The 22,619-nt window shown below is 45.7% G+C and overlaps 1 protein-coding gene; it reads right to left on the bottom strand.

The window, feature by feature from the left end:
* Positions 1 to 303: 303 nt before the first annotated feature.
* Positions 304 to 2,645, bottom strand: GSTUM_00003125001 (uncharacterized protein). XM_002836804.2 has 7 exons: positions 1,831 to 2,645; positions 1,578 to 1,778; positions 1,282 to 1,527; positions 1,124 to 1,231; positions 927 to 1,029; positions 768 to 872; positions 304 to 714 (listed from the first exon to the last, which is right to left on the bottom strand). The coding sequence occupies exons 1-7, from the start codon at positions 2,071 to 2,073 to the stop codon at positions 536 to 538; spliced, it is 1,185 nt and encodes a 394-aa protein (XP_002836850.1). The 5' UTR covers positions 2,074 to 2,645; the 3' UTR covers positions 304 to 535.
* Positions 2,646 to 22,619: the final 19,974 nt, after the last annotated feature.

Here is a 22,619-nt window from a genome sequence, read left to right on the forward strand (position 1 = left end):
CAAGGGTGAATTTGTGCGTTTTTTTCCTCCCCTTCCATCCTTCTCACGTCGGTCACATGATGGCCATATTGTGAATGTTACTATTTTGATACTCTGGGTCCTAATTACATGATCTTAAGCCGTTATGGAATGTCGGTGCGAGAAAGTAGCCAATTAGACGAATAACAATGGAACTCTGCCAGGGGATTCGCAGTCTAAACCTCTCTATCGTAGAGATCTCCGAGCACAAAATTCATGGTTGGGAAAAGAAAAAAAGAAGAAAAAGAAGGGGGGAACATTCTCATGGCAATCACGTAAAATCTCTTCTGGAATATTTGTTGTATTCATACGTCTTATAGAATTCCCATCCATGGCTCCACCCACCCATCCATTGATTTATTCATTCATCCGCCGAGCCGGTTGACCCCCTATGCTCAACATCCGCATAGTGAAAAGATCCAAAACCTATTCAATCATCACTTCCCCTTCCCCCCCAAAACCATAAGGCATCAATAACCGAAAGAAAGTGAAGTATGAGGGAGAGAAGCAAGGCTAATTACTCGGCGCTGGCAGCCCCGTTATAAGCGATGAGCTTCGGAGTGCCAGCTTTTAGGTTGCCCACATCATTGGAGTTCTTGGCTGCAAGGGCTTTTATCCTTCTAGTCACGGCGGTGGAGCCCTTTAGACCTTCTTTAGCGATTAGGTAGGCTGCGAGACCGGTGACATGGGGCGTTGCTATCCGCGCTTGTTAGGGTCTGTAAGTTGCGGGTGAGAGGGGAGTGACTTACCCATGGAAGTGCCGTTAATGGTAAGGGTTTTGTTTAAGCCTTTACCGCCGGGGGTGTCGATCCAGGCGCTTGTGATATTCATTCCAGGTGCAAGGATGTCGACGACTGTATTTGTTTGTTATTTGAAACCGCAGGTGCTGGTGGGAGCGGGGAACTTACGTTTGCCATAATTTGAAAAGTCAGTCATGGCGTCCTGTTCATTGATGGCTCCGACGGTGATAACGGTGGGCTCAGAAGCTGGTGAGCTACTGTCGGCGAGTTGCTGGGGGTTTAAGAGATGTTAGTTTGGGATGTGTAGGTGGTGGTGTGTGAGAGAGATAGATGGATAGGTAGAGGGGGGGGTATATGTTTCATACATCCTCGTTTCCGGCAGCTGCACAAAGGGTCATGCCCATGCGGACTGCGGCTGCGGCAGCAGCGTTCATTGCTCGAGAGGCTGCACCTCCTAGTGACATGTTTGCGACCTATATCGTTAGTATAGATTCTATGAGAGGGGATGGACATGAGGACATACAGATTTGTTGATAGCACCATCATTCTCCGCGTGTTCGACAGCCCACTGAAGCCCAGCGATGACACCGGAGTTAGTCCCTTGTCCGCTATCCCCCAGGACCTTGACTCCAATGAGCCTGGTCTTCTTTGCAATACCAAATTTAGTCCCGCCAATGGTGGCGGCAACGTGTGTTCCATGACCATTCTTATCGGTGTTCGCGGAGCCAGGGACAGCGTTATATCCAAAGGTCGCACGTCCGCCAAAGTCCTATAAATGTTAGTGAAAGCACTCTCCCGACGCTTTGGGAAAATGCCAACCTCGTGCTCGGCCAGGATGCCGGTATCAATGATGTAGGCCCTTGTTCCCTCGCCAGCGGAGCTGTCGTAGGTGTATGTAGTCCTGGTATCGGGGGTGAGTCTCTCGTTGTGTGAGGTGCGGGCGAGGCCCCATGAAGGGGCGTTCTTTTGTGTGATGAGGGCTTTGGTATAGACTTTGTAGTCGGGCTCGATGAAGTCGACCTGTAGCTCCCATTAGTGGGCGTGAGGGAAAGTGTGAAAATTCTGACCATACCTCTTCTCTGCTTTCAATCTCATTCTTGGCAACCTCGTCAAAACTCCCGGCATAGCCATTCCAGGTCGGGAAGCTGTAATGGTGTAAAACGCCGGAAGTCTCGGGCTCCTCGCTGTCGGCTGAGAGCGCACCGATTCTTTGGACATGAAGCTCGGTTGCCCATTGGCAATGCTCCTGACATCTGGCCTTGGGGACCTCGGGCTTGAAGACGATGATGTACTGGTTGGGGATTTGTTCGGTCATTGTGCTTTGGGATTGGGGAATATTGTAGTTTTAAAGTGTCAAAAGTTTAGAATCTTGCTTGGTGTATAGTCTGGAGTTTTTGTTCCGCTGATTGATTCCGAAAAGGCGGAACAACGGGGGGGCTTATATAGCCATCTGAGAGTGCAGCAATCGGATTTTTCTAGGGCTCCTCCTCGGCGTGTCGTATGGAACTGGTTTCTTAAGCTGGCCGCGTAAAGCATCCCCTCGCAGCAATATCTGGATGAACAGTGTCACCATGGCTGCTCCTATGGTAAGGCTAACCGTCGATGCGATACGGCATTAAGTTAAGTTACTGGTGTGTGGTTGTTTCATTCTCAGGGGGATCAGTCATACTGTTGAGGTTTGGTAGTAGTAAATGCATAAGCTATCATAACGGGTGGATTCTATGGTATCCCATGCTGCCTAGCACTTTGGATTTGAGCATGCTAAGGGCAAGACACTCGGCGTTTCCTGTTCGTGCAAATATTATGCCTGCTGCGATACTTGATCATACTCGAGTAGAGAGAGGCATTCAGCCCTCGGGTCTAGAAAGCGTTTTTCGGTTGCCAAGTTTCAAGTGGGTCTGCAAGATTCGTAGGCAAAAAAGGTGTTGCACACTAAAGTCCTTCAACTCGAAAACTTGCACAAACTTTTCAACCCCGGGGCTGAATGCCTCTAATAACGCTTGGCTATTGTTTTAACACGATGACCGCGTGTATTGGACGAATTATTGATCGGCTATATTTGACGTCATTGATCGCGAGCGGATACCGGTATTTCCGCATCCTTACTAGGTCTGTGGCTGTAGCATTGGCTCGGTGCGAACGTACTGTACGAGTACAAGTACTCGTATGCATGCCAGTACCAGTACTGTAGGTGTAGCGCTCGAGTACTATATCACTACTCGTAATACGAGTAGAGCACTCCTCGAGTAGTTGTGGGTCAGTACCAAAATTGGCACAAGGGGGGTTGGCAACGGAAGGCTCCGCTATGGTTGCGCCGGGAAGCGGGGCAATCAACCGCAGATCTCGTCATCATTAAACCCAAGCGAGAGTAGGGTAGTGATAGCCTGGGAAATTTGTACGAGTAAAGCACCTTATGGAGGCACTCGAGTAGCTCAGGATTGTAGCCTACATCATTTCCTTGGCTCTTCCTCTTCTTATCTTCAGCCGAGCTGATATTGCATATCCTATTCGCCCCGTGTCCTCATGATCCTTGTGTTGTGCGAGTGCGGTACGAGTACAATGTGATGCTCGAGCACTGTACTCGTACTGGTACCGGTACTCGATCTTTCCACGTTGGGAAGTTCAATTGTTTTGCATTGCGCTGGTGGATGCTTGCGGGAGCAACCCTGATCCAAAAACCAGTCACCCTAAACCCGACGAGTGGCTTCTGCGGGGTAACCGAGATTGATATCCCAGTTGGCCCCGAGCGATGGGTGACAGAAAATTGAGGGTACTTGTAGACTACGACGAGTATGGTTTTGATCTCACACACAGACAAGCGGGGATTATTGGCCACATATTTCCTAAAACCTATGTCCTGGTACTTCTTGCCTGAGACTACGAGCAGTACCGGCATTGCTATCCTCGAGACAACCGCTCTGGAGGGTATCCGTTCTCGTGTTGGCTTTGTGTTTCGTTACACCCATCTACTGGTAACCTCCGCTAAAGTTTGACATCTGATGGAGTGGGCGGCCCTTTCTCTGATGCCTTGCAACTACCTAGTTTGGTGTGCCTTCCTCTTGGAACCCCTCTCTGAAGCATGACAACCAATCAAAGGTACTGTACAGTACAGTGCCAACATGTTATGAGCGAATGAGATTTATACGAAACCAAACTTTCACTGAACACAGTCCATTCTCCTACTCCCAGCTTTCACCATAGTCTTGTCCTAATCTCCAACGGTTGTGAGCTCCTCCGTTGGGCCTAGAACACGGTATCCGTCAACTTAGCCCACATCCACCTTGGGGTAGAGTTTTGGTGATATCCAATAAGAAAAGTGATTCATCTTTCGCCTGAAAATGGGGACTTGTTGGGGGCCTCAGCCCTACGCAGCGATATGATTGTTTACTCGTATTCTTATAGATTGCGCAAAGGAATTGCAGCCGTGAAAGCTTTCTTTAGGATTTCTGATTTGATATCGCTGTTCGTATGGAGAGCGGAAATGCGGAGTTAGAGGGAGAGCCCGTGGATCGATGACTTTGGCTGCCTCACTCGACACATGTTTCCCATACGTCGAATATCCGAGTCATCGACCGCTCGATGTGAGTGGAGAATCCTGGGGGCCTTGATGTGATGCCTCAGCCCTACGCAAGGGACTGCTCGAGTATCCACCCGTGCAATTAATTATACGAATAAACAAAAACAAGCCGACAGAGTGCATCTCGTTAGCGGCCACCGATTTCGCATCCCTGAAGGCTGTTCTGGAGTCAGACTACCCACCGCCTAATGGGACAATGGTAGAGTTTCCTAGAAGGTTGGGTGGTGACCTTGTTGGTTGTCGTTACGGGAACATATCACAGCCGAAATCAAGAAATGTCGATTGATACTTCATGAATTTAGGAATAATTGCGTGTGCTGTGGCTTGCATTGTTTTAGGCAGCCGTCGATCCGAAACCATTGAGAAAATTTCGGAGGCGGAGCAGGTAGGCCGGTATGGCCGACTCTGTTTTGACGAGGATGGCTCCAATCATAACGAACCATCTCGGGGTAGCACCCCTCTGACGCTGCCCATACACAGAAATGCCTTTCACCTTGTCTCAAGGCGATTGTGGTAAGATGGAAAGCAGCGGAATAACGGTCTGTCTCCAAGTTAGGTGAAGGTTCGATGCTAGAGCATTTTTAGCGTTTGATAGGGGGAGAGCTCTTTTAGCCGAGGCGGGGGTGACCCACCGTTAATCCAACTGCTGTGGGTCTGACTATCAAGGTTCGTCGGAGCGATCATCCGGGGGGAGGAACAGAGCAAGCTGACCTCTTTCGTCGTTGGGGAGGGTGCATGGTGCGAAGGCAGATTAGTGGGGGAAAAAATAAGGAAAGTGCAACTCTGTGATCGCGCTCCTTTCTTTTATCCTCCTTCTAATGGCGTTTTTTCGTTTCGCGAGTAAGGGAGTATCGCCCTATATGATAGATGAATGGGGCTATGATAGTGGTTTATAGAGGTTAGAAACATAATTACACCATCCTGTCAGCAAAGTGACGGCGATTGACCGAGCATTGCATCCCTCCCTCTCGGATCCTCAATCCGCCGGTAGAACTCCAACCCAAATAAACACGTGAAAGGCGATTGAGGATGTGCACTTTACAATTCCCTGTTGGTGCATTTTGGAAGGATATCACGAGGCTTCAATCTGGCCGGCTGCCTTATTTCTTCCTTTCTCCTAGCAACTTATCAACGGTCCCCCGAAAATGTCCTCGCCTGGTAATGCCTTTCCGATAACACCTCCCTTGCCGAGTGGCCTCCCCGCCTTTTATGGAGCAGGCCCGACACGGCTCTCGGCTATCCTAAGTGGAAATGTAATCTATGTGATGGAGGTTTTATGAGAAGAAGATGTATAGTTGGGTTCCTCGCGTATACCCTTGTGAAGTGAATGCTTTCAGCTGATTCGAGCCCCGATGGTTGCCGCTGGACATGTGTGATTCAGCTTGTATCAGATCATTGGGTGCATAAAAACGGAAAGGGATCTACCAGTGTATCGGGGGAAAGGAGGGGGGGGAATGTCACCAACCCCTCTCATGTTTTGCCCCTCGGGCTCTCTGGGATGGCCAATCCCGTCTCCGAGGGTTTGCTTCTTCAATACTCCTCTTGCTCTGTCTCGATACCGTGCGCGGATCTCCTTTGACCAAGATTGCCTCTCTAGCTGGATCTGATGATTCTGGTTTGTCTTCTGCTGATTTATAAAGAATTGACAGAGAATTGGAAAGTTGAATTCACTTTCAGATTTCGGTGGGGACCAAGCACTCCAGTATGGAAGTTGGAGTTGGAGGGTTTATAAACATGACAAGAGCAGGGCTTCCGTCATTAGGATTAACTGTTGGAAGTTATAGACTAGCAAATCGTCACCATGACCTACAGAATACAACCCGCTGACCGGGTAGGGTTGTTTCCTGTCTTGATTTACAAGCATAACGTACCGGTATTGAAAAATTAATTGGGTAGACACTTGGTATTTTGACACTGTGGGGCCCACTAGCCCAATCTTCAACGGGGGGCCCGACGAAAACGGGTGGTTGACGAATAGAGGTTAGTGCCAAGTATTTTTGTTAACCTGAATTTATGAACTTCCTGTTTTTGCCAGCCAAAATACCTTTGTCCCTCCCCTTGATGACTGCAAGTGCGGAGGATAGATATACTTGTCACGTGCCTTTTCAGAGCAGGCCGGGGGCGGGAACTCACACCAGCTTTCTTTGCCTTGACATCCACGTGACCAATATATGTATCGGCCGCACAAGTAGTGCGAATACCGTGTAGAGGACCCACCAGGCCTTAATGCCATGGAGTGAGCTAAGGTAATTAACCACCCGAATCTGCATGAGCCCAGTGCTTGTCATATACTCGAGTATAGGTGAACAGAAAAACGAAGCATAAATATCTCTAGTTCCCTATTTAGAATTTGGCAGAGGAAGAGATGTCAGACCAATCGGGGAGATACCCGAATAAAGTGCTCGAAGGGCTCTTTTCTCCACCCCCTGATTGATGCTCAGAAAACTTTATGCTTTTCATTGTGGGTGCTTCGGGGGGCCACTCAGGTAGAGTGTTGACCGGATTGTTCCTTCTGGTTCAATATAAGGGGATTGCTATGGCACGGAAGAGCTGATAGGGGAATATTGGCCGGGTCACTAGAGTTGTCAATGCAATCGGTCATAGCGTAGCAGTACAGTACCAGTAAGTCATATACCTGTCCCACCCACGTCGCTGATCGAAGTCGCGCCTTTTTTAGTGCGTCGCCTCCAAATCCCCCCCTCGACTTCAACCCAGCGACGAGAGCAGCTCAAGGACTTACTGCGGTAGAAGAGCTTTATTGTGAGATCTTGTGGGCCGTGGGCGGTTTAACACGTTGGCAGTCTCAATCATGTTATATCACTCGGAATAAGAGAGTAGAGGATGTTTGGAGATATTGTCTTCCGCTATCTACAAACCTGTTATTTTCTCCATCTCACCCACATTTACTTTCCGAACCCTATATAATTTCTTTATATATATTGGGTTTCATATATCTTGGTGATTGGGCGCTTTTCATTGGTTCTTGATTATTCGGCGGCTATGATACTTGCATGAGCTGAGTAATTTTTTTTTTTCAACCCTTTGGGTCTGAAGGCGTACACTCGTATTACAGTAGTGTGTGAGAGAAGGGTGTTTTTAGAGCTGAACACGAGAAACGAGTTTATTTTGCTGATGGCGGATGAGGTCATTGTTGTTCTCTTTATGGGTTCGGGTATTAGGCCATTCCCTCTCAGTTTCTCTAAGGGTTGCTGATGTTGTTCAACTTGAAGTTATCAGATACTGTGGTTCTCTGCCAGCATATAGGAGCTTATTGCAATGGGGAATGTTGGAAGTATTGCGTTAATGTGACGGAAGGATGTTGTGTATGGAATATTGGGACTTGGGACATTTCATATGGACACCTCTCTGAGAATAAGTATCCTACTGCCGTCTCAGGCAAAGGGGGGTACACAAGAATATCATCACCTTCTGCTACCAATTTCTTCTACCTTCCCATAGTTCCCATTTCCTACAAATATTTGCTCCCCTTCGGTTCCTTATCTCTCACACTTGAACGACAACAGGGGGTGTCTTTTGGTAATGAGACAGCAATCTTGGTTTAAATCAACACCCCCTCTTCCGCCTAGCTAAGGAGGGGGGGATGCCACCCCAACTATTGAGCCCCCAAAGTGATAAACGGGAAACATTAATATCTAGGCTACGTTTTTCTCTTCAGTCGGCCCCAATTTCTTCGTAGACAGGTCGCCATTTACCCAAGTGTGCAATTGACACAAATATAAACACCCTCCCCTCCATAGCAGCTCCTGCAACACCCCCGCGACAAAGAAATCATCTCCTGCTCATCCCAGCCTGCCCTTAAAATATCGGCATTTGAAACAAGCTGAGAAATTCTCTGTCAGGTCGAGCCCGGGTGGGTGAGGTAGCAAGCTCACCCATTCTATCCCTAACCGCGACTGGTATCGCCGTGTATAATCCGGCGTATGATAGGGCATTCCCATCTGACGGTAGTATAATCCTGGTATTAGAAGTCTGAGTACGAATTGACGTACGAATGGGTAGCATGCACTCGTGCCAAGGTTGTGGCTCTCCAGCCACAACACCTGGTTGCTCGCACGCTCGCAAACCTGGGGCACTCCAGAGGAGTGCCTGCCAGCTCAACGATAATTTCATAGAAAAACAATAAATCTATAATAATCTACATTACAAAATGGCTCCCATGCTCGTACTTCTTGATCACTACACACAAAGCTAGCCAGTGTTGACAAGCGGCCAGTCCGGCCCGGCTTGAGCATAACCGGGCCGGCCTGGGCTTTTCCGAGAGGCGACCTGGCCGGACTGCAGATATCTGCTGGCTTCCGAGCGATCCTATGTGACTGCTGTAATTCTGGGGAGCTTTCGGGGCATTTGTATAAATTGGTATCGGTTGAGCAGCAACGAGCATATGCGTCAACAGCCTCTGTGTCCACACGTAATATTTCTATCTTCACCGCCATTACATATATCATAGTGGTTGAATAACCGCTCTGTGCACCACCTAATGTAGATTCCCATGCACTATACACTCACATACGGAAATAGCAATCAAGAAGAGGAGAAATGGTTTTCCATGCGGAATTATGAAGGTGAAGGGTACTAGGAGAAGGATATAGTGTAGGGGCGGCTATAACGAAAATATCTAGGTATTTTACGGTTGTATGATACTGATAATGATGCGGTAGGGAAAATAGCACGAAATCATAACCAAATAATGTTTGCTCACGTGTGATGTGCGCACACTTTAGGAATATATCGAGTGATAGGAAATCTCCCAGCATCCGCACTGCTCTCAGAACTGTGGAACCCGGGAATATTCCTTTTTTGATTTCAATTCGCATGTCCCGGAGCTGAGCCGACTGCAGATATCTGTAGGCATCTTCAGGTATCCTCAGATACTAGCGTGCATCTGAATATGTCTGCCACACACTAACCGCGGGCCTGCCTGGCCGCCTGCGAACACTGAAGCCAGCATTCTGGAGTGCCCCAGGTTTGTGAGCGTGCGAGCAACCTTGGCACGAGTATGGGAGAGTTGTGCATGTGGACAAGTAAGGTTTGAACTGTCGGGTATGTGTGTCAAGGGAATCTTTAGGTTGCCCTTCTGTACCGTTTCTTAGTTTTCTTCGCTCTCTACGAGCAACCTTTTCTTTGTGGTTTTTACATACGCAATACCAACCCCCACCCTCTCCAATCAGTCGAGAAACTGAGCGATCCTTTTATCACCATCACCATCCTCAATGCCGTCAACGCCCCACCAAGACCTCCACATCTCCAGAAGAATAGCGGGGAGAGTGGGAATCGGGGTCTCATCAAAGTGCCGCTTGCGGTAGGATGCTAGACTATCGGGTCCGTTCGTTGGCATATTTTCACCTCTTCGTTTTCGGAGCCGTATCGATGGAGTACGATTGCTACATGAAAATAAAGCTCGGAGGCCTATGGAGATGGGCTTCGATGGGAGTCGGCTGTAGGTTATCTGCCATACGTATAAGCGAGTTCGGGTCCAGACATTCTTCGTGCCCTGAGGCGTAAGTGTATTCCGACGATCACTTCTGGTCAAACCATTAACAAGGCTTTGGATAGCATTCTTCTTCTGTTTGTTGGATATGCTAGAGGTACGGCTACTCACACTTTGAGTTAGGTCTGGATAACCATATGTGTAGGGTGAGGTGTGTGTGTGTTTTCCCTTTTAGCTATATAGTCTCTCCCTCTCCCTCCTTTGCCTGTATTGATAGACAACAACAACGAATATCTCTCTCCTCACACTACGGTTCATCAGTACAACACTGTTACCCTCTTTCTCTGCACCGTCTCTTCACTTTTCAAAGTTCTCATATTTCCTCCTTAACCGTGGCTTGCAGTCGGTAAGGAAAACATGGTGACAGACTTGGCATAAAGATCTTCCAATTGACCGGTTCTATTTTTTACAAAACCTCTTATCCTGATTACGGGAAAATTTCTTTGGATTGTTGTGAGCGCTTCCAGAGTTCAATATCGTCAAACAGCTTCTCTATCCGAGATTTCTGAAGCCAGGTTGCGAGTGTCTCGGTTCCCTATGAGGAACACATCCGAGTGATCAATCATGACTACCGGGCCAATTACCTAAGGTATCATATTATATTATACAAGCATCTTATCACGCGGGGAACAAAAGCTCTTGGGGAAGGATTCTGCATGGAAAACCACTTGAAACGGGCGCCTCGTTATTTCTATGAACTCTGTCTCCCCGACAAAGTGGGTATTGCCAGATAACGGTAAGGGCATTTTTGTTTGGAAAAAAATGAAAAAAAAAAAAAAAAACTAAAGGCGCATAAAACTTTTATGCTATCATCTACTCTCTTATCTGTATCACTGAAACGAAAAATGATAGGTTAGGAAAAGGGGTCGATTTTCCTATCCAGCGCTGTATCGACCGACGATCTCTACGATCTGTTGCATGGGCAAGGCCGCGATGGAGGAATTTCACGAGCAGCAGCAGGTATGAGCAGGGCGGAGAGTGAGGGTATGCCTGGTTGCGAGGTCACACCGCAGCTTGAGATGCATTTCTTCTTCGAACTCGCGGTGGGGGTGATTTGAACGTATCATATAGGCGATTTTGCGTGCGGGTGCCTAGCGCAAGGCTCCCAGGGAGGGTTATCAATCAATCCTTAATTATTGCCTAATCTAGTATCTTAGGATCCGAATTTGAATGATCCACAGGAATACTCCGAATATGGTGATTGCGCTCGGGAAATAGATTGCTCTAATACCGTACTTTACCTCCCCTACCGCCAGGTATCATGCTGTACTCGAATTTCAGGTATCAGACATAGTCGTCCGGTTTCACTTCTTTGGGGCCTGTTCAACGTGTACCGTACAGCATTGTACAGTACTATTTTAGAAATACCGTCTACAACTATGATATTTATGGCGTGCAGGATGGGACATTAATTAGCTAAATACATTTGGCGGGAACCCACCCGCAATGGAACACACTCCCAGAACCTTCGGTGCTCACTTTTTCGTCCACGACGCGCTTTCCTTCTCCCGCCACATAACATGCCGTGACCGCTGGGAGTGTATTGTTTGTCCACTCGTAATATTGGATGGGATCTCTCAGGGAGACGCCCTTGCTAGGTCGCCTTGGGGGTCTCTAGCCAAATCCGTCACGTGGTCAGGCACGGGTATGGGTGCTTGGTTATCATTAGGCGTGAATTTAGGTTGATCCCGCATCCCATGTTGTCAGTGATAAGGTTCTGATGACAGCGAGGGGTGCGCGGGAGATAGCTGACAGATTAGCTACTGGTGGTTGAGGGAAGGGCGGTTTCTCGGATGCGCTCCGCGCGAAAGTCATTCTCATAGTGTCAGATGGGTAACTGGTCTACTGAGGGGGGCGGGGTTTGAGGTGAGAACTGGGGTGAGTAGCTGATAATGTGCTGCCATATGGATGGATAGCTTTAACGGACCACGTGCGGCATGCTCGTCAAGGATGTCCTGTGGGAACCGACTTCCTTTTTTGCACGGCTATCCTCTATCGAAACATCGACAGCAATTGCTATGTACTGTGCGGTGCGGTATTAAACACTTGCTATGATTATATATATACGTTGAAAACTATACATCCAGCACTCCCCCGCTCTTGTACCTAAATCAATCCAACGGGTTTTGCGAGAAATAAAAAAAATAAAAATATACATCTAGTACCGTACTCGCTTTACCCCAAGAAAACAGACCGCCAGCATGAATCACCTCCCAACGCTCCGCACGAAATGGTATTTATAAAAGAAAGAAATGAAACCCTGCCAAAAAAAAACAAAAAAACACCCTAGCCAATATGTGGCAATGTAAACCTTTGTGGAGGGACACGATAAATGTCTGGATCAGCCAGGATCACGACCTGTGTTATGGCCAGGCAAAACACCATGAGTTTGCTCAGGATTATACTCAGGACCGCAATCCCCCAGGGGACCCATCTCAAGCAGTATTTACTGGTATTTTGGTATTTGCCGGCGACCCAGATCCCGAAAACGGCCCAGCCTACGGCGGAACAATACATTCCTCCCGCACTCCAACAGATTGACGGGGCGAATCCGCCGACTTTCTGCTCCGCTTTGGACAGTGCCAAGAAGTGCCCGTAAACCATCATGTAGACCGGGAAAGCGAGGAATAGGAACGCTGGTACGATGATGCCGAGCTCTGCCGGCGTCCGGACACCACAGGCATTGGTGTGCTCCGGAACGACGGCGGGGGTATACCTGACTGAAACGCAGTGTTGGTCCCAAGCCGGCTTGTTGAGTCGGGTGAGAAGTCTCTCGAGGACGAAGGCAGCAAGGCAGTATAAGCTATAGAGTTCGAGGAGGGAGACCCGGTAGCCGCTTGACAAGCGAAGGGCTATGGTCGTAATCAACCAGGCCCATTGGATGGTGAGGATAACCAAGGCAAAATCTGGCAGTCCGATACCCCTCCACGTCCGCCTGCCGGTTGGGAGACCCTTGAGCAAGCCGGCATACCCCGCTATATCGTCAATCCCCAACCTGACGGCTAACTCCGGCTCCTCCGAACACCATCGAAACTGCGACCAGTTGTCCTGATCCGTGTTGAGAACGATGGTTGTGAGATCGTTTGATCGGTAGAGCCTACCGGCCTGGATCGCCATCAATTGCTGTCGGGTCACGCCCTCGACCCCCTCCGATTCTAAAACTTTCAGGACTCGCGATCGGTGGGCCTCCTCCTTCTGCACCTTGTATAGTCCAATCTCCGGAAAGAAGATGCGGAGCAGTATATCCAGGAAGCGCCTCCAAACACGTTGCAGCGGCTTCATGTAAACGGATTGGGTTGCTGCCGAGAGGACGGGAACGAGGGTCGCCAGCAGAAGGCCAAGGGTGCTTCGAAAACCGGTATCGGGGAGATAACCACATCCTCCTCGGTCTTTGCATTCCAGTGAGGTTGTGAGGTTCGCATTGCCGGTCACAACGACTTGTGTCACGGTAAAGTTGAATACAGTGGGAAAGTTAGCCGTAGACATGATGCTTATTTTTTTTGAGAGAGGAGGAGTTTAAACATAAGCTTCGAGGAGATTGTTCGCCGGATGGAATTCTTGCTCACGTTGACCATGAGACAAGAGGCCGAGTGCCGTGGGGATAATTGGAAGGAGGGGGGGGGAATGCGATGTGAGCTCCAACTTAACTGTACTTGTAATGGACTTTATCCCGGGTGATGGCTTATTTCTACTGGAGTAAGTCAGGGGAAGTCTAATTCGCAAGGCTAAGGCAGCCATTGTCCAGTTGGTCAATGTGTAGTGGTTTCTCCGCGCGATCTCCCACAGGGCGGCGGATGTTTTTGTTTTTGTTGTTCTTTCCCACAGCTGATCTGGACACGGGCGTTGTCGACACCCAAGGACCCTGTTTGGCATGCCAGAAAAACTCAATTTTTCTGAAAGAAAATGTAAGAAAAGCCGAGTGTTTCCGACACGCCAAGCAGGGCCCAAAAGGCATCACCTGTAAAAATAACATCAGCAAAGTTCGATACACAAGCTGCGCGGTAGAGTACTGGTGTGCTCGGGCACCCCGCAATCAACCCACGGTACATCCCAACAGCCACTCTCATCAACCACTCACTCCTTCCTGGTACTTTCGACGCCAGCTACCGCATTTGCTTTGATAGAATACCGAATCGCCTCTGGTACCGACAAGTGGCGTGAGTTTTTGTCCTGTTGGAGATTTCCAGCAGGGGTCGAAGATTCTCCTTTTTCATTTTCCATTTTCAGATCTTGCTTGGCAAGCCCCGTTCACAGTATCGGGATGCGGTACGGCACTCGAGTACAGTACCTGTACAGTTCGGTAGGTACCGGTACCTGATCCTTCAGAGGAAGCCATTACGGTAAAATACCATCTATGACAGGGATGAACTACAGTACTAGAATACGGTATGGTACGAGTACTGTACAAGTAGCGTCTGGTGCCAGAGGCGATAAGGGGGGAAGTGTGAAACCTACCGCTTTGATATTTTCAATCGGTTGTGGATGTCGGACTAGATCATTTTTATGTGTAGAATCGCCACAGATTCAATACCAGGGTTTGCACGCAAGCCACTTTTTCGGCAAAGGGGTTACACATTTTCCCCCCTTTCGCTTTTTGACATCATACGGCCCACGGTGAGGGATTGTCTTCACAACACCGCAACAAGAGAAAAATACTGCGGAGAACGTCAAAGAGAATGTGATGGGATAAGTTTTAAGTATTCCTCCTCTTCTTTACCCCATTTTTCCCCTGCGTTTTTAGCTCATTTATCGGCATTGAGGTGCGGTATCGTAGATGTTATGGTTATCTTGAAGGAATTAAAATATGTTTGATGTGGTGTCCGATTAGGAATGTTTTAAGCACTTACAAGCACTGTCAGTGCTTTCCCCTATCCCTATACGGTAACAAGGGCAGAAAAAACACGTTTTCTCCCAATGGCCGGCGTGTCTTAGCGTGTGCGGGGCCGAAGCTTGTATTGATGACAGGCTATGAACGATATTCCACCAGTTGGTCCGTGTCTGCTACAAGTATTATATCGATGCCATTTTAGTGGTTTCCCACGATTCCTCAGCATGGCCCAAGTGAACGAGGTTGCTCAATCAGTCTCGACAATATAAAAAAAAACCAACTCGGGGAGCTTCGGGGCTCCTTTCCGCAACCTTTAGAAAGGGTCAGCTCGACCCCTGCCATGGTGGGTAAAAGAAGCGAGCGGGCGAAGGATTGGGGATTGTTTTATGTGTGGCATTCCTGCACGGGGTATGGGTACTGTACAAGTACGGTACGAGTACTCGAGCACCGAAATAGAGTCTTCACTGGCGGTACGACGAAAACTGGGCGGGTGGAAAAAACAGAGGTATTTTATTGGCGAAAAGTGAATTCGGCAAGGTACCGCTACTCGTTGGGTAACAGGGTTTTTTGCTTGTTAATGATCCCAGTTCATCACCCGCCTAGTGTCACGTAGGATCATGTGCTACGTCGTCCAAGGGTTCCTTCCCTTTTCAATCTAATTCGAGTACTCGAGATATATTATCCTTCCCTTGAAACTGGTCAAGGAATACGGGAGGGGTGAATTGTTCACCCCCCCCGAAAGAGGAAAAAGGAAAGAGAAATCTAGACCTTGCTAAAGGAGGTAACTCGGATCACATGCCGGTAGGACAGCCTTCAATTACTGTATATGAGATTTTCCTCTATCCTTTTAGATAAGGTACGCCAAGGCACTTGCAGTGTGAGAATTACTCGAGCGGTGAGGGGGTTTTCACCCTTTACTTGCCAAATTTTGGTTAGTGTAACCGGACGGAGTCCGGGTTTGGCACTCTTTTCGTTTGTGATGGTGGAGAAGACAGGCGAACCGTTAGCCACCCCTTCCATAGCTGCTCCATGATGTACTTGTACTCGTATGATACCGTTCTCTTAGTACTCGTCGTGGGTATATAGTTTGGAATTCAGCGCCCAAAATGAGCGATGAGGACTGACGGCGGCTGCAATGGCCCAATGGCAACTCCGCTAGGAAAAAGGTCGGGACTGTTGAATGATAGGAACGATCGGAGTGAGATCACTTGATTGATTGAGAGATCAGGCACAACTCTACGTACAGAAAACAAGCTAAGACGAAAGAAAGACATACACCCACAACTCAGGGCAATGCCCATACACTGATATATCCTCAAGGATAGGGTGATTACCCATATCCTACAATACTCAACAGGGACCAATATCCAAGGTTGAGTTTGCCTCAGCTACAGGAAAGTAGTGGGGGACCCAACGGTGGTTTCGACGGCAGCTAGTGTAGTGTAGTATGGTATGTCCGGGAGTGGGTCTGTGCTTCGAATATGAACTCTGTTTGAAAGCCTCGGTGTATGCCTTGCTGAGGAGTTGCCGGTGTAGATTGTGGGGTCCAGCAAGGTAAGGTTGGCGTATAAGTGTCCAAGTGTTTCATGCATAGTTACCCATAATCCGATATCACAAGAGTATCGCCCTTTTGCATATTTTGGCATTTTTTTAGATAGCGTTGGGAAAGTTGAATGGTAGGAATTGTTTTCGAATTCTATATCGATTTGCAGCTGAATTGAGCCCGAGGACCTGAAAAAGGACTGGTGAGTTAGATTTGAGATGGGGAAGTCGTGGTGGGGCTGTATGGAATCACCGAGTACAATGTCCGGCCCATAAACCAAGGCTCGGTAGGCGGGAAAGTACTCCCGCAAAATTCGGTAGAGTGCTATGGTACGTTAATAAGAGGTTAGTCGAGTCCCTAATGCGCCCGCATTCAGATATCTGATGCTTTAACCCAATTATTTTCGGGGAAAGCTGTTTGTTTGTAGCATTATTTTTAAGATTTGAACGCGGATATCAATGGATTAAGTTTTGTGATGCATGTGCCACCAATTCGGGTGAGTTGTTTTCTTTCTGTATTGTCGTTGCTCCCTCAGGATATTCTGGGGCATGATATTGAGAATATCTGGGGCTCTTGCTCACTTTCTTGGAGAACTGTGTCCATGGTTTATGCCTATGTCTTCTACTTTGGTATTTAGTGCGTTTTCCTACATTTTTGTTAGGCTGGTATATGCGCGGGGGGGGGCTCTTGGGGGTCACGCTGCTTACCGGGGGAGTGCCATCGCCAATGTCGCAGCGCATTGAAAATCGGAAAAACACAACCACTGCCTTCAGGATTTTGTATCGGATAAGCAGAAATCGTTTCCCGATTTTTAATGACACACCAGAGTACATATGGCAGTGGAACCGGAAAGAGGTACCATAACTCATAGTTGCCTCCTGAAAATCCGTCGTGGTCTGCGCCAAATCCCACCAAGTTACTATCACTCGTTATACAGTCACTCGACAGAAGTGTTCGTGAAACATGTCCCATATTATTAGTCATGCCTCGCTAAAAGTACTCGAGTACTTGAGTACAGTCGTGTCCGGAAAGTTTTCGTACCCCTGAGGTGCAACCTCGCAACACCTCATCACCACAACAACCCTCCTCACCATGGCTCCTCCACATAACCTAAGAGCAAGAGAAGACCTGAATAAGGAAATTTATACTCTGTATAAACATACAGATATGGGATATGACAAAATTTCTAAGTCTTTAGGTGTATCCAAATCAACTGTTCAGTCTGTGGTCAAAAGAGCTAAATCTAGGGGTGGAAACACTCACCATGCAAAACGAGGTGGAAGACCAACCAAGATTACCAACATAAAAAGAAAGATGGTGGAGTCAGTTATCGATGCCGAGCCTCATTTAGCGTTATGCGACATTACCAAAAAAGCGAATATTGGTCTTGGTAAAACCACTATTGATAAGATCATATCAGAAGCTGGTTTTAAGCTTCTGATACCTAGGAAAAAGCCTTTTTGGAGAAAAGGACAAAAGGAGAAAAGAAGGGAGTTTGCTAGGAGAAGGAGGAACTGGAAAGGGGCATGGAATTGGGTTGTTTTTGTGGATGAAGCTACTATTGTTTATGATCCAAATCCAACAGGCAGAAAGGTCAGAGTTAGACCTGGTGAAGAGCTGGAAGAAAAAAACTTGAAGCCTAGCTTTAAGTCTGGAAGGACTAGCATTGGAGTATATGCTGCAATGATGAAGGGAGGAAAGACTGAGTTAATTCTTGTGAGAAAGAGAAGGGAGGAGGAAAGAACCAGTAAAAGAGACAGACTTGGCCTAAACTCTCACCAATATGCAACTGAGATCCACTAGCCTTACCTTATCCCTTTTATAGAGGGTCTGGATAGACCTTCTAACAATATCTACCTTGCTGTGGACAATGCTTCCTGGCATGGTGGTGAGGAAAATCGAAAATTGGAAGCAGACTGTGGTTACAAAAAACTCCCTTGGCCACCCAACTTACCAGATCTCAATCCTATTGAGAACACATGGGCACTACTTAAAAGAGCCCTTACCAAGCGATTCTCCAGACTGGAAAGAAGGCCTCATAGTGTAGCTGAATTGTTTGAGGCAGCAAAGGAAGAGTGGGATTTAATTCCCCAAGAGAAGTTGGATGGATGGATAGATAAGATGCCTGAGAGAATGCAAGCTATACTGGATGCAAATAGAGGCTATACAAAATGGTAATAATGTCTTTTTATTGTCTACTAGCAATACTATCATGTTTTCTTTAAACATTTTTTTTGAAATTTTTATGGTTGGGGGTTGTGGTTATGCGGTTGTCATGCGAGGGTACGAAAACTTTCCGGACACGACTGTACATATCACAATAACAATGATGGTGACACAGCAACTGTGTTCTTTTATGTTCTACTCGAGTATTCAGTAACCAAATACCTTTTTATGCTCTTTCGAAGTCTATTACTCATTTAATTCCTATAATGGTCAATCGATTGGGACTTGTTAAATATGAACGTAAAAAATAAAGAAACCCGAAAACTGCCAGGTGTGAAATGACAAATGCAGAAAAGGGCATGATACTCACATTTTTCTAATGTTTGGACGGCATTGCACAAGTGGCATCCCTTGTTGGTCAGTACTGGTGCACAATTGTAACTAGTATGAGTACTTGGTTAGGGATTTTGTTTTAAGTATCATTCTGATACTTAGTTTGTTTTAAGTATCATTTAATACTTGATTTTGTTTTCTGTTTTGTTTTAAGTATCACTCTGATATTTGGTTTGTTTTAAGTATTGTTAAATACTTAGTTTTGTTTTATATTTTGTTTTAAGTGTCGTTTTGATACTTAAGTTGTTTTACCAAATTGTATTTCTTGATACCTTTGATTAGTTTTGTTCATGCTAGACATGAACAGACTTGTGTATTTAAGGACCGTCTGATTTTATGATAGAAAAGGCAGACTTCGACTGACAGTATTTCAATATACTTGGTTGAACAGTTACTCTTTTGCTTTCCCAGTACATCTTCGAAGCTACTTTTAATTTGCAGCTCTCACCTCCTCTCTGGTAGAGCAAGCAACCTGTCAACTATCGTACCTTATCCCAAAATGTGATTAGCACCTTACGAACTCATTACAGAATATATGATTACAGAAATCGACAACAAAGGATATCACAGTGCTGACTGCAATCTCTCTTATACCTCAGAATTTATTTACTGGCTTGAAATGTAAAAAGACTTCTGCTATTTCGTCAAACAATACGGGCTCAACTTGGTGAATAAGGGAAGAATCCAACTACTACAAGGGATAACCCAGATCCTCCAGTTGTTCTGCGAAATCTTGAAATCCTTTGCTAGAGATTTCGCAGAACCATTCAACAAATCTGCCAGTTGTGACACCATATTGGTAGCAGTAACTGGTACGTATCCATGGTTATTGATTTTATTTTATGTTTTGTTTTGAGTATCGCTTTGATACTTGGTTTTGTTTTATATTTTATTTTAAGTATCATTTTGATACTTAGTTTGTTTTAAGTATCGTTTAATACTTAGTTTTGTTTTATGTTTTATGTTAAGTATTTTTTAATACTTGAGGTGCTTTATCAAAGTGTATCGCTCAATACGTTTGATTGGTTTCGTTCATACTAGACATGATCAGATTTGTGTATTAGAAAACCGCTTGATTCCATGATGCCAATGGCAGACTTCGACAGACAGTATTTCAATATACTTGGTTGAACAGTTACTCTTTTGCTTTCCCAGTACTACTTCGAAGTGTTCTTTAGTTCTCAGCTCTTCCCTCCTCTTTAGTTGAGTAGACCACCTGTCGAACTATCATATCTTCTATCAATAACATGATTAGCACCTTGTAAACATGTTACAATAGCTGTGGATTGTTTCTCTAGATATTTATTGCTAAAGACATCTGGAATAACATTCGGTAATACCTATTTAGCCCCTATAGATATCTATTATCTATCGTCAGTAATTCTGACACCCATTTCACATCTAGGTTCTGGAAACAGACTATCACTTTACTTAGAATTGGTCATATTATGGCTGCTCCAGGATACCATTAAACCAATGGCCAAGCAGAATGCAAGATCAGAGAAATTAAGACTGGAATCCAAAATCAGATTAATGAACAATGAATAAACTGGGAACATACACTTGTTGAGCTTGCTGCCTACATCAATGCTGGATACTCAGACATACTTAGTATATCTCCATATACAGCAATCTTCAGCTGGCAATACCCTCTCCTGTCTTCAACTCTTTTCAAGAACTTCTCTATCACCACCTCAGATGACCACTTAAACCTCCATCACACTATCTGAAATAATGCTTTCTAGGCTGTTAAAGTTGCATGATTTGGAAGTACAACTATTGCCCAGAAGCGAAAATACAAACATGTTCCTATTATGTTAGGCGATATACTTATAGTCTATGGAAACATGATTATTACTGTAATGATTTCCGCTAGGATGATTAGTACTTAGCATTGGGGAACGATACTTCTCTTGTCTCTCTTTTCCTTATACGATAGTTCTTAGGCCTCTTGGCCTATGATATTAACACTTGATTGAGTAACATCTATCATTGGAATATATCGTGTACTGTGTTCACAAGATGCTAATCATGTTATCAGTACAAGATATGATAGTTCAACAGGTAGCCTGCTCTACCAGAGAGGTAGCGAGAGCTGAGAACTAAAGGAGGCTTCAAAGGTGTACTGGGAAAGCAAAAGAGTAACTATTCAACCAAGTATATTGAAATAATGTCTATCGAAGTCTGCCTTTTCCATTGTGGAATTAGGTGGTCTTTAAATACACAAATCTGATCATGTCTAGCATGAATGAAACTAATCAAAGGTATTGAGTGATACATTTTGATAAAACAACTTAAGTATTAAAACGATAATTAAAACAAAATGTAAAGCAAAACTAAGGATTAAATGATACTTAAAACAAATCAAGTATCAAAGTGATAGTTAAAACAAACATAAAACAAAATCAAGTATCAAATGATACTTAAAACAAACTAAGTATCAAAGTAATACTTAAAATAAACATAAAACAAAACCAAGTATCCAACAATACTTAAAACAAACCAAGTCTCAAACGATACTTAGAACAAACCAAGTATTAAAGCAATACTTAAAACAAATATACAACAAAACTAATAAACAAGTATCCATACCGGTTACCTATAGAGATATTGCTCTTATGCTTGTGAGAAATGTAAAAAAAAAAGAGCATAAATGGGTTTTATTCGTATAATGTAATAAGTAAGATAATTACTTAGAACATTTAATCTAATTATATTTATATATGTACTGACGACTTTGGCATATGAAAAGTCTCAGGACTGGGCCCCCAGGTTAACGCAACCTGGATATCATAAACTATGAACCAACTAAACCTTCTGTCCTGTACCTCAAACAAACCCTTGCTATACCCCAACACGAATACTAAATACAGGACTATCAATGGTAAAGAAAATCCTCCTCAGTGCATCTACGTACCAGCCAAGTTACCCATACCAAGAAACAAAACTCTACTACTGCTATCTAAATATGACCCCACAATAACCCCTTCCACAGTAGAAGCCTACCCAAGTCCCACTCAATGACCTTGCGACACACGTGCCAATCCACATTACAGGGGATCTCTCAACTGCCTTAGTTGGTATGAAAACTTGTTTTTTAAATTATGAGCTAGAGCAGCTCTAAGCTCTTCTGAACTCCCCTCCGAGGTAGTGTGGTGAGAATCAAGTTGGTCAACGCATTGTTAATGCTCACTATTTGAGACATCTCCTTCGTGGTAGTGGACAGAGATACAGGATAAGAAACCACATTAGTAAGAACAATTCCTCCCTTCTACACCTGCTGGAAAAGGTATGCATTGAATACTGAGCTATATTAGCTGCCTAACACCTCTAGGGGAGTGTCCATTGCTATTATTATCTTTGCTCCTTGAGCCTCATCCTGGGTGAATCAGGTAATGCCTTACGTGCACGCCCTCACCATTGAAGTGAATTCAGAGTTTTCAGTTTACATGGTATGTTGAAAAGAGACCAGTGGGCGCATCTGTCTGGTCATGCCTACTTATACACATAGAGTCCTGGACAGCTCTGGTGTAATGTATGAATGACTTAGCCCTAGTAATTTTAATCACCTTTACTATACTGCAGGATATGGGCTGTACTACTTTATCCATGACTAACTGTACCTTGCAGTCCTCACACAACTGTCTATTGAACCACTAATCAAGCTGCCCAGTACCACCATCCCAATCCACCAGCTGAGAGATAACCTACAAGAGAGCTAGCTTTGGACAAGCTTTTCTATTCTGCTTACCCGGCTATAGGTGCCCGCATTCCAAGTGGGTAGCATCCCTATCAGTTGGTTTTTAGGCAACCATACAGAGTTTCAATCCTCATATGGTATACAC

The sequence above is a fragment of the Tuber melanosporum genome (genome assembly GCF_000151645.1).
Source record: "Tuber melanosporum whole genome shotgun sequence assembly, scaffold_160, strain Mel28".
NCBI classification, from domain to species: Eukaryota; Fungi; Ascomycota; class Pezizomycetes; order Pezizales; family Tuberaceae; genus Tuber; species Tuber melanosporum.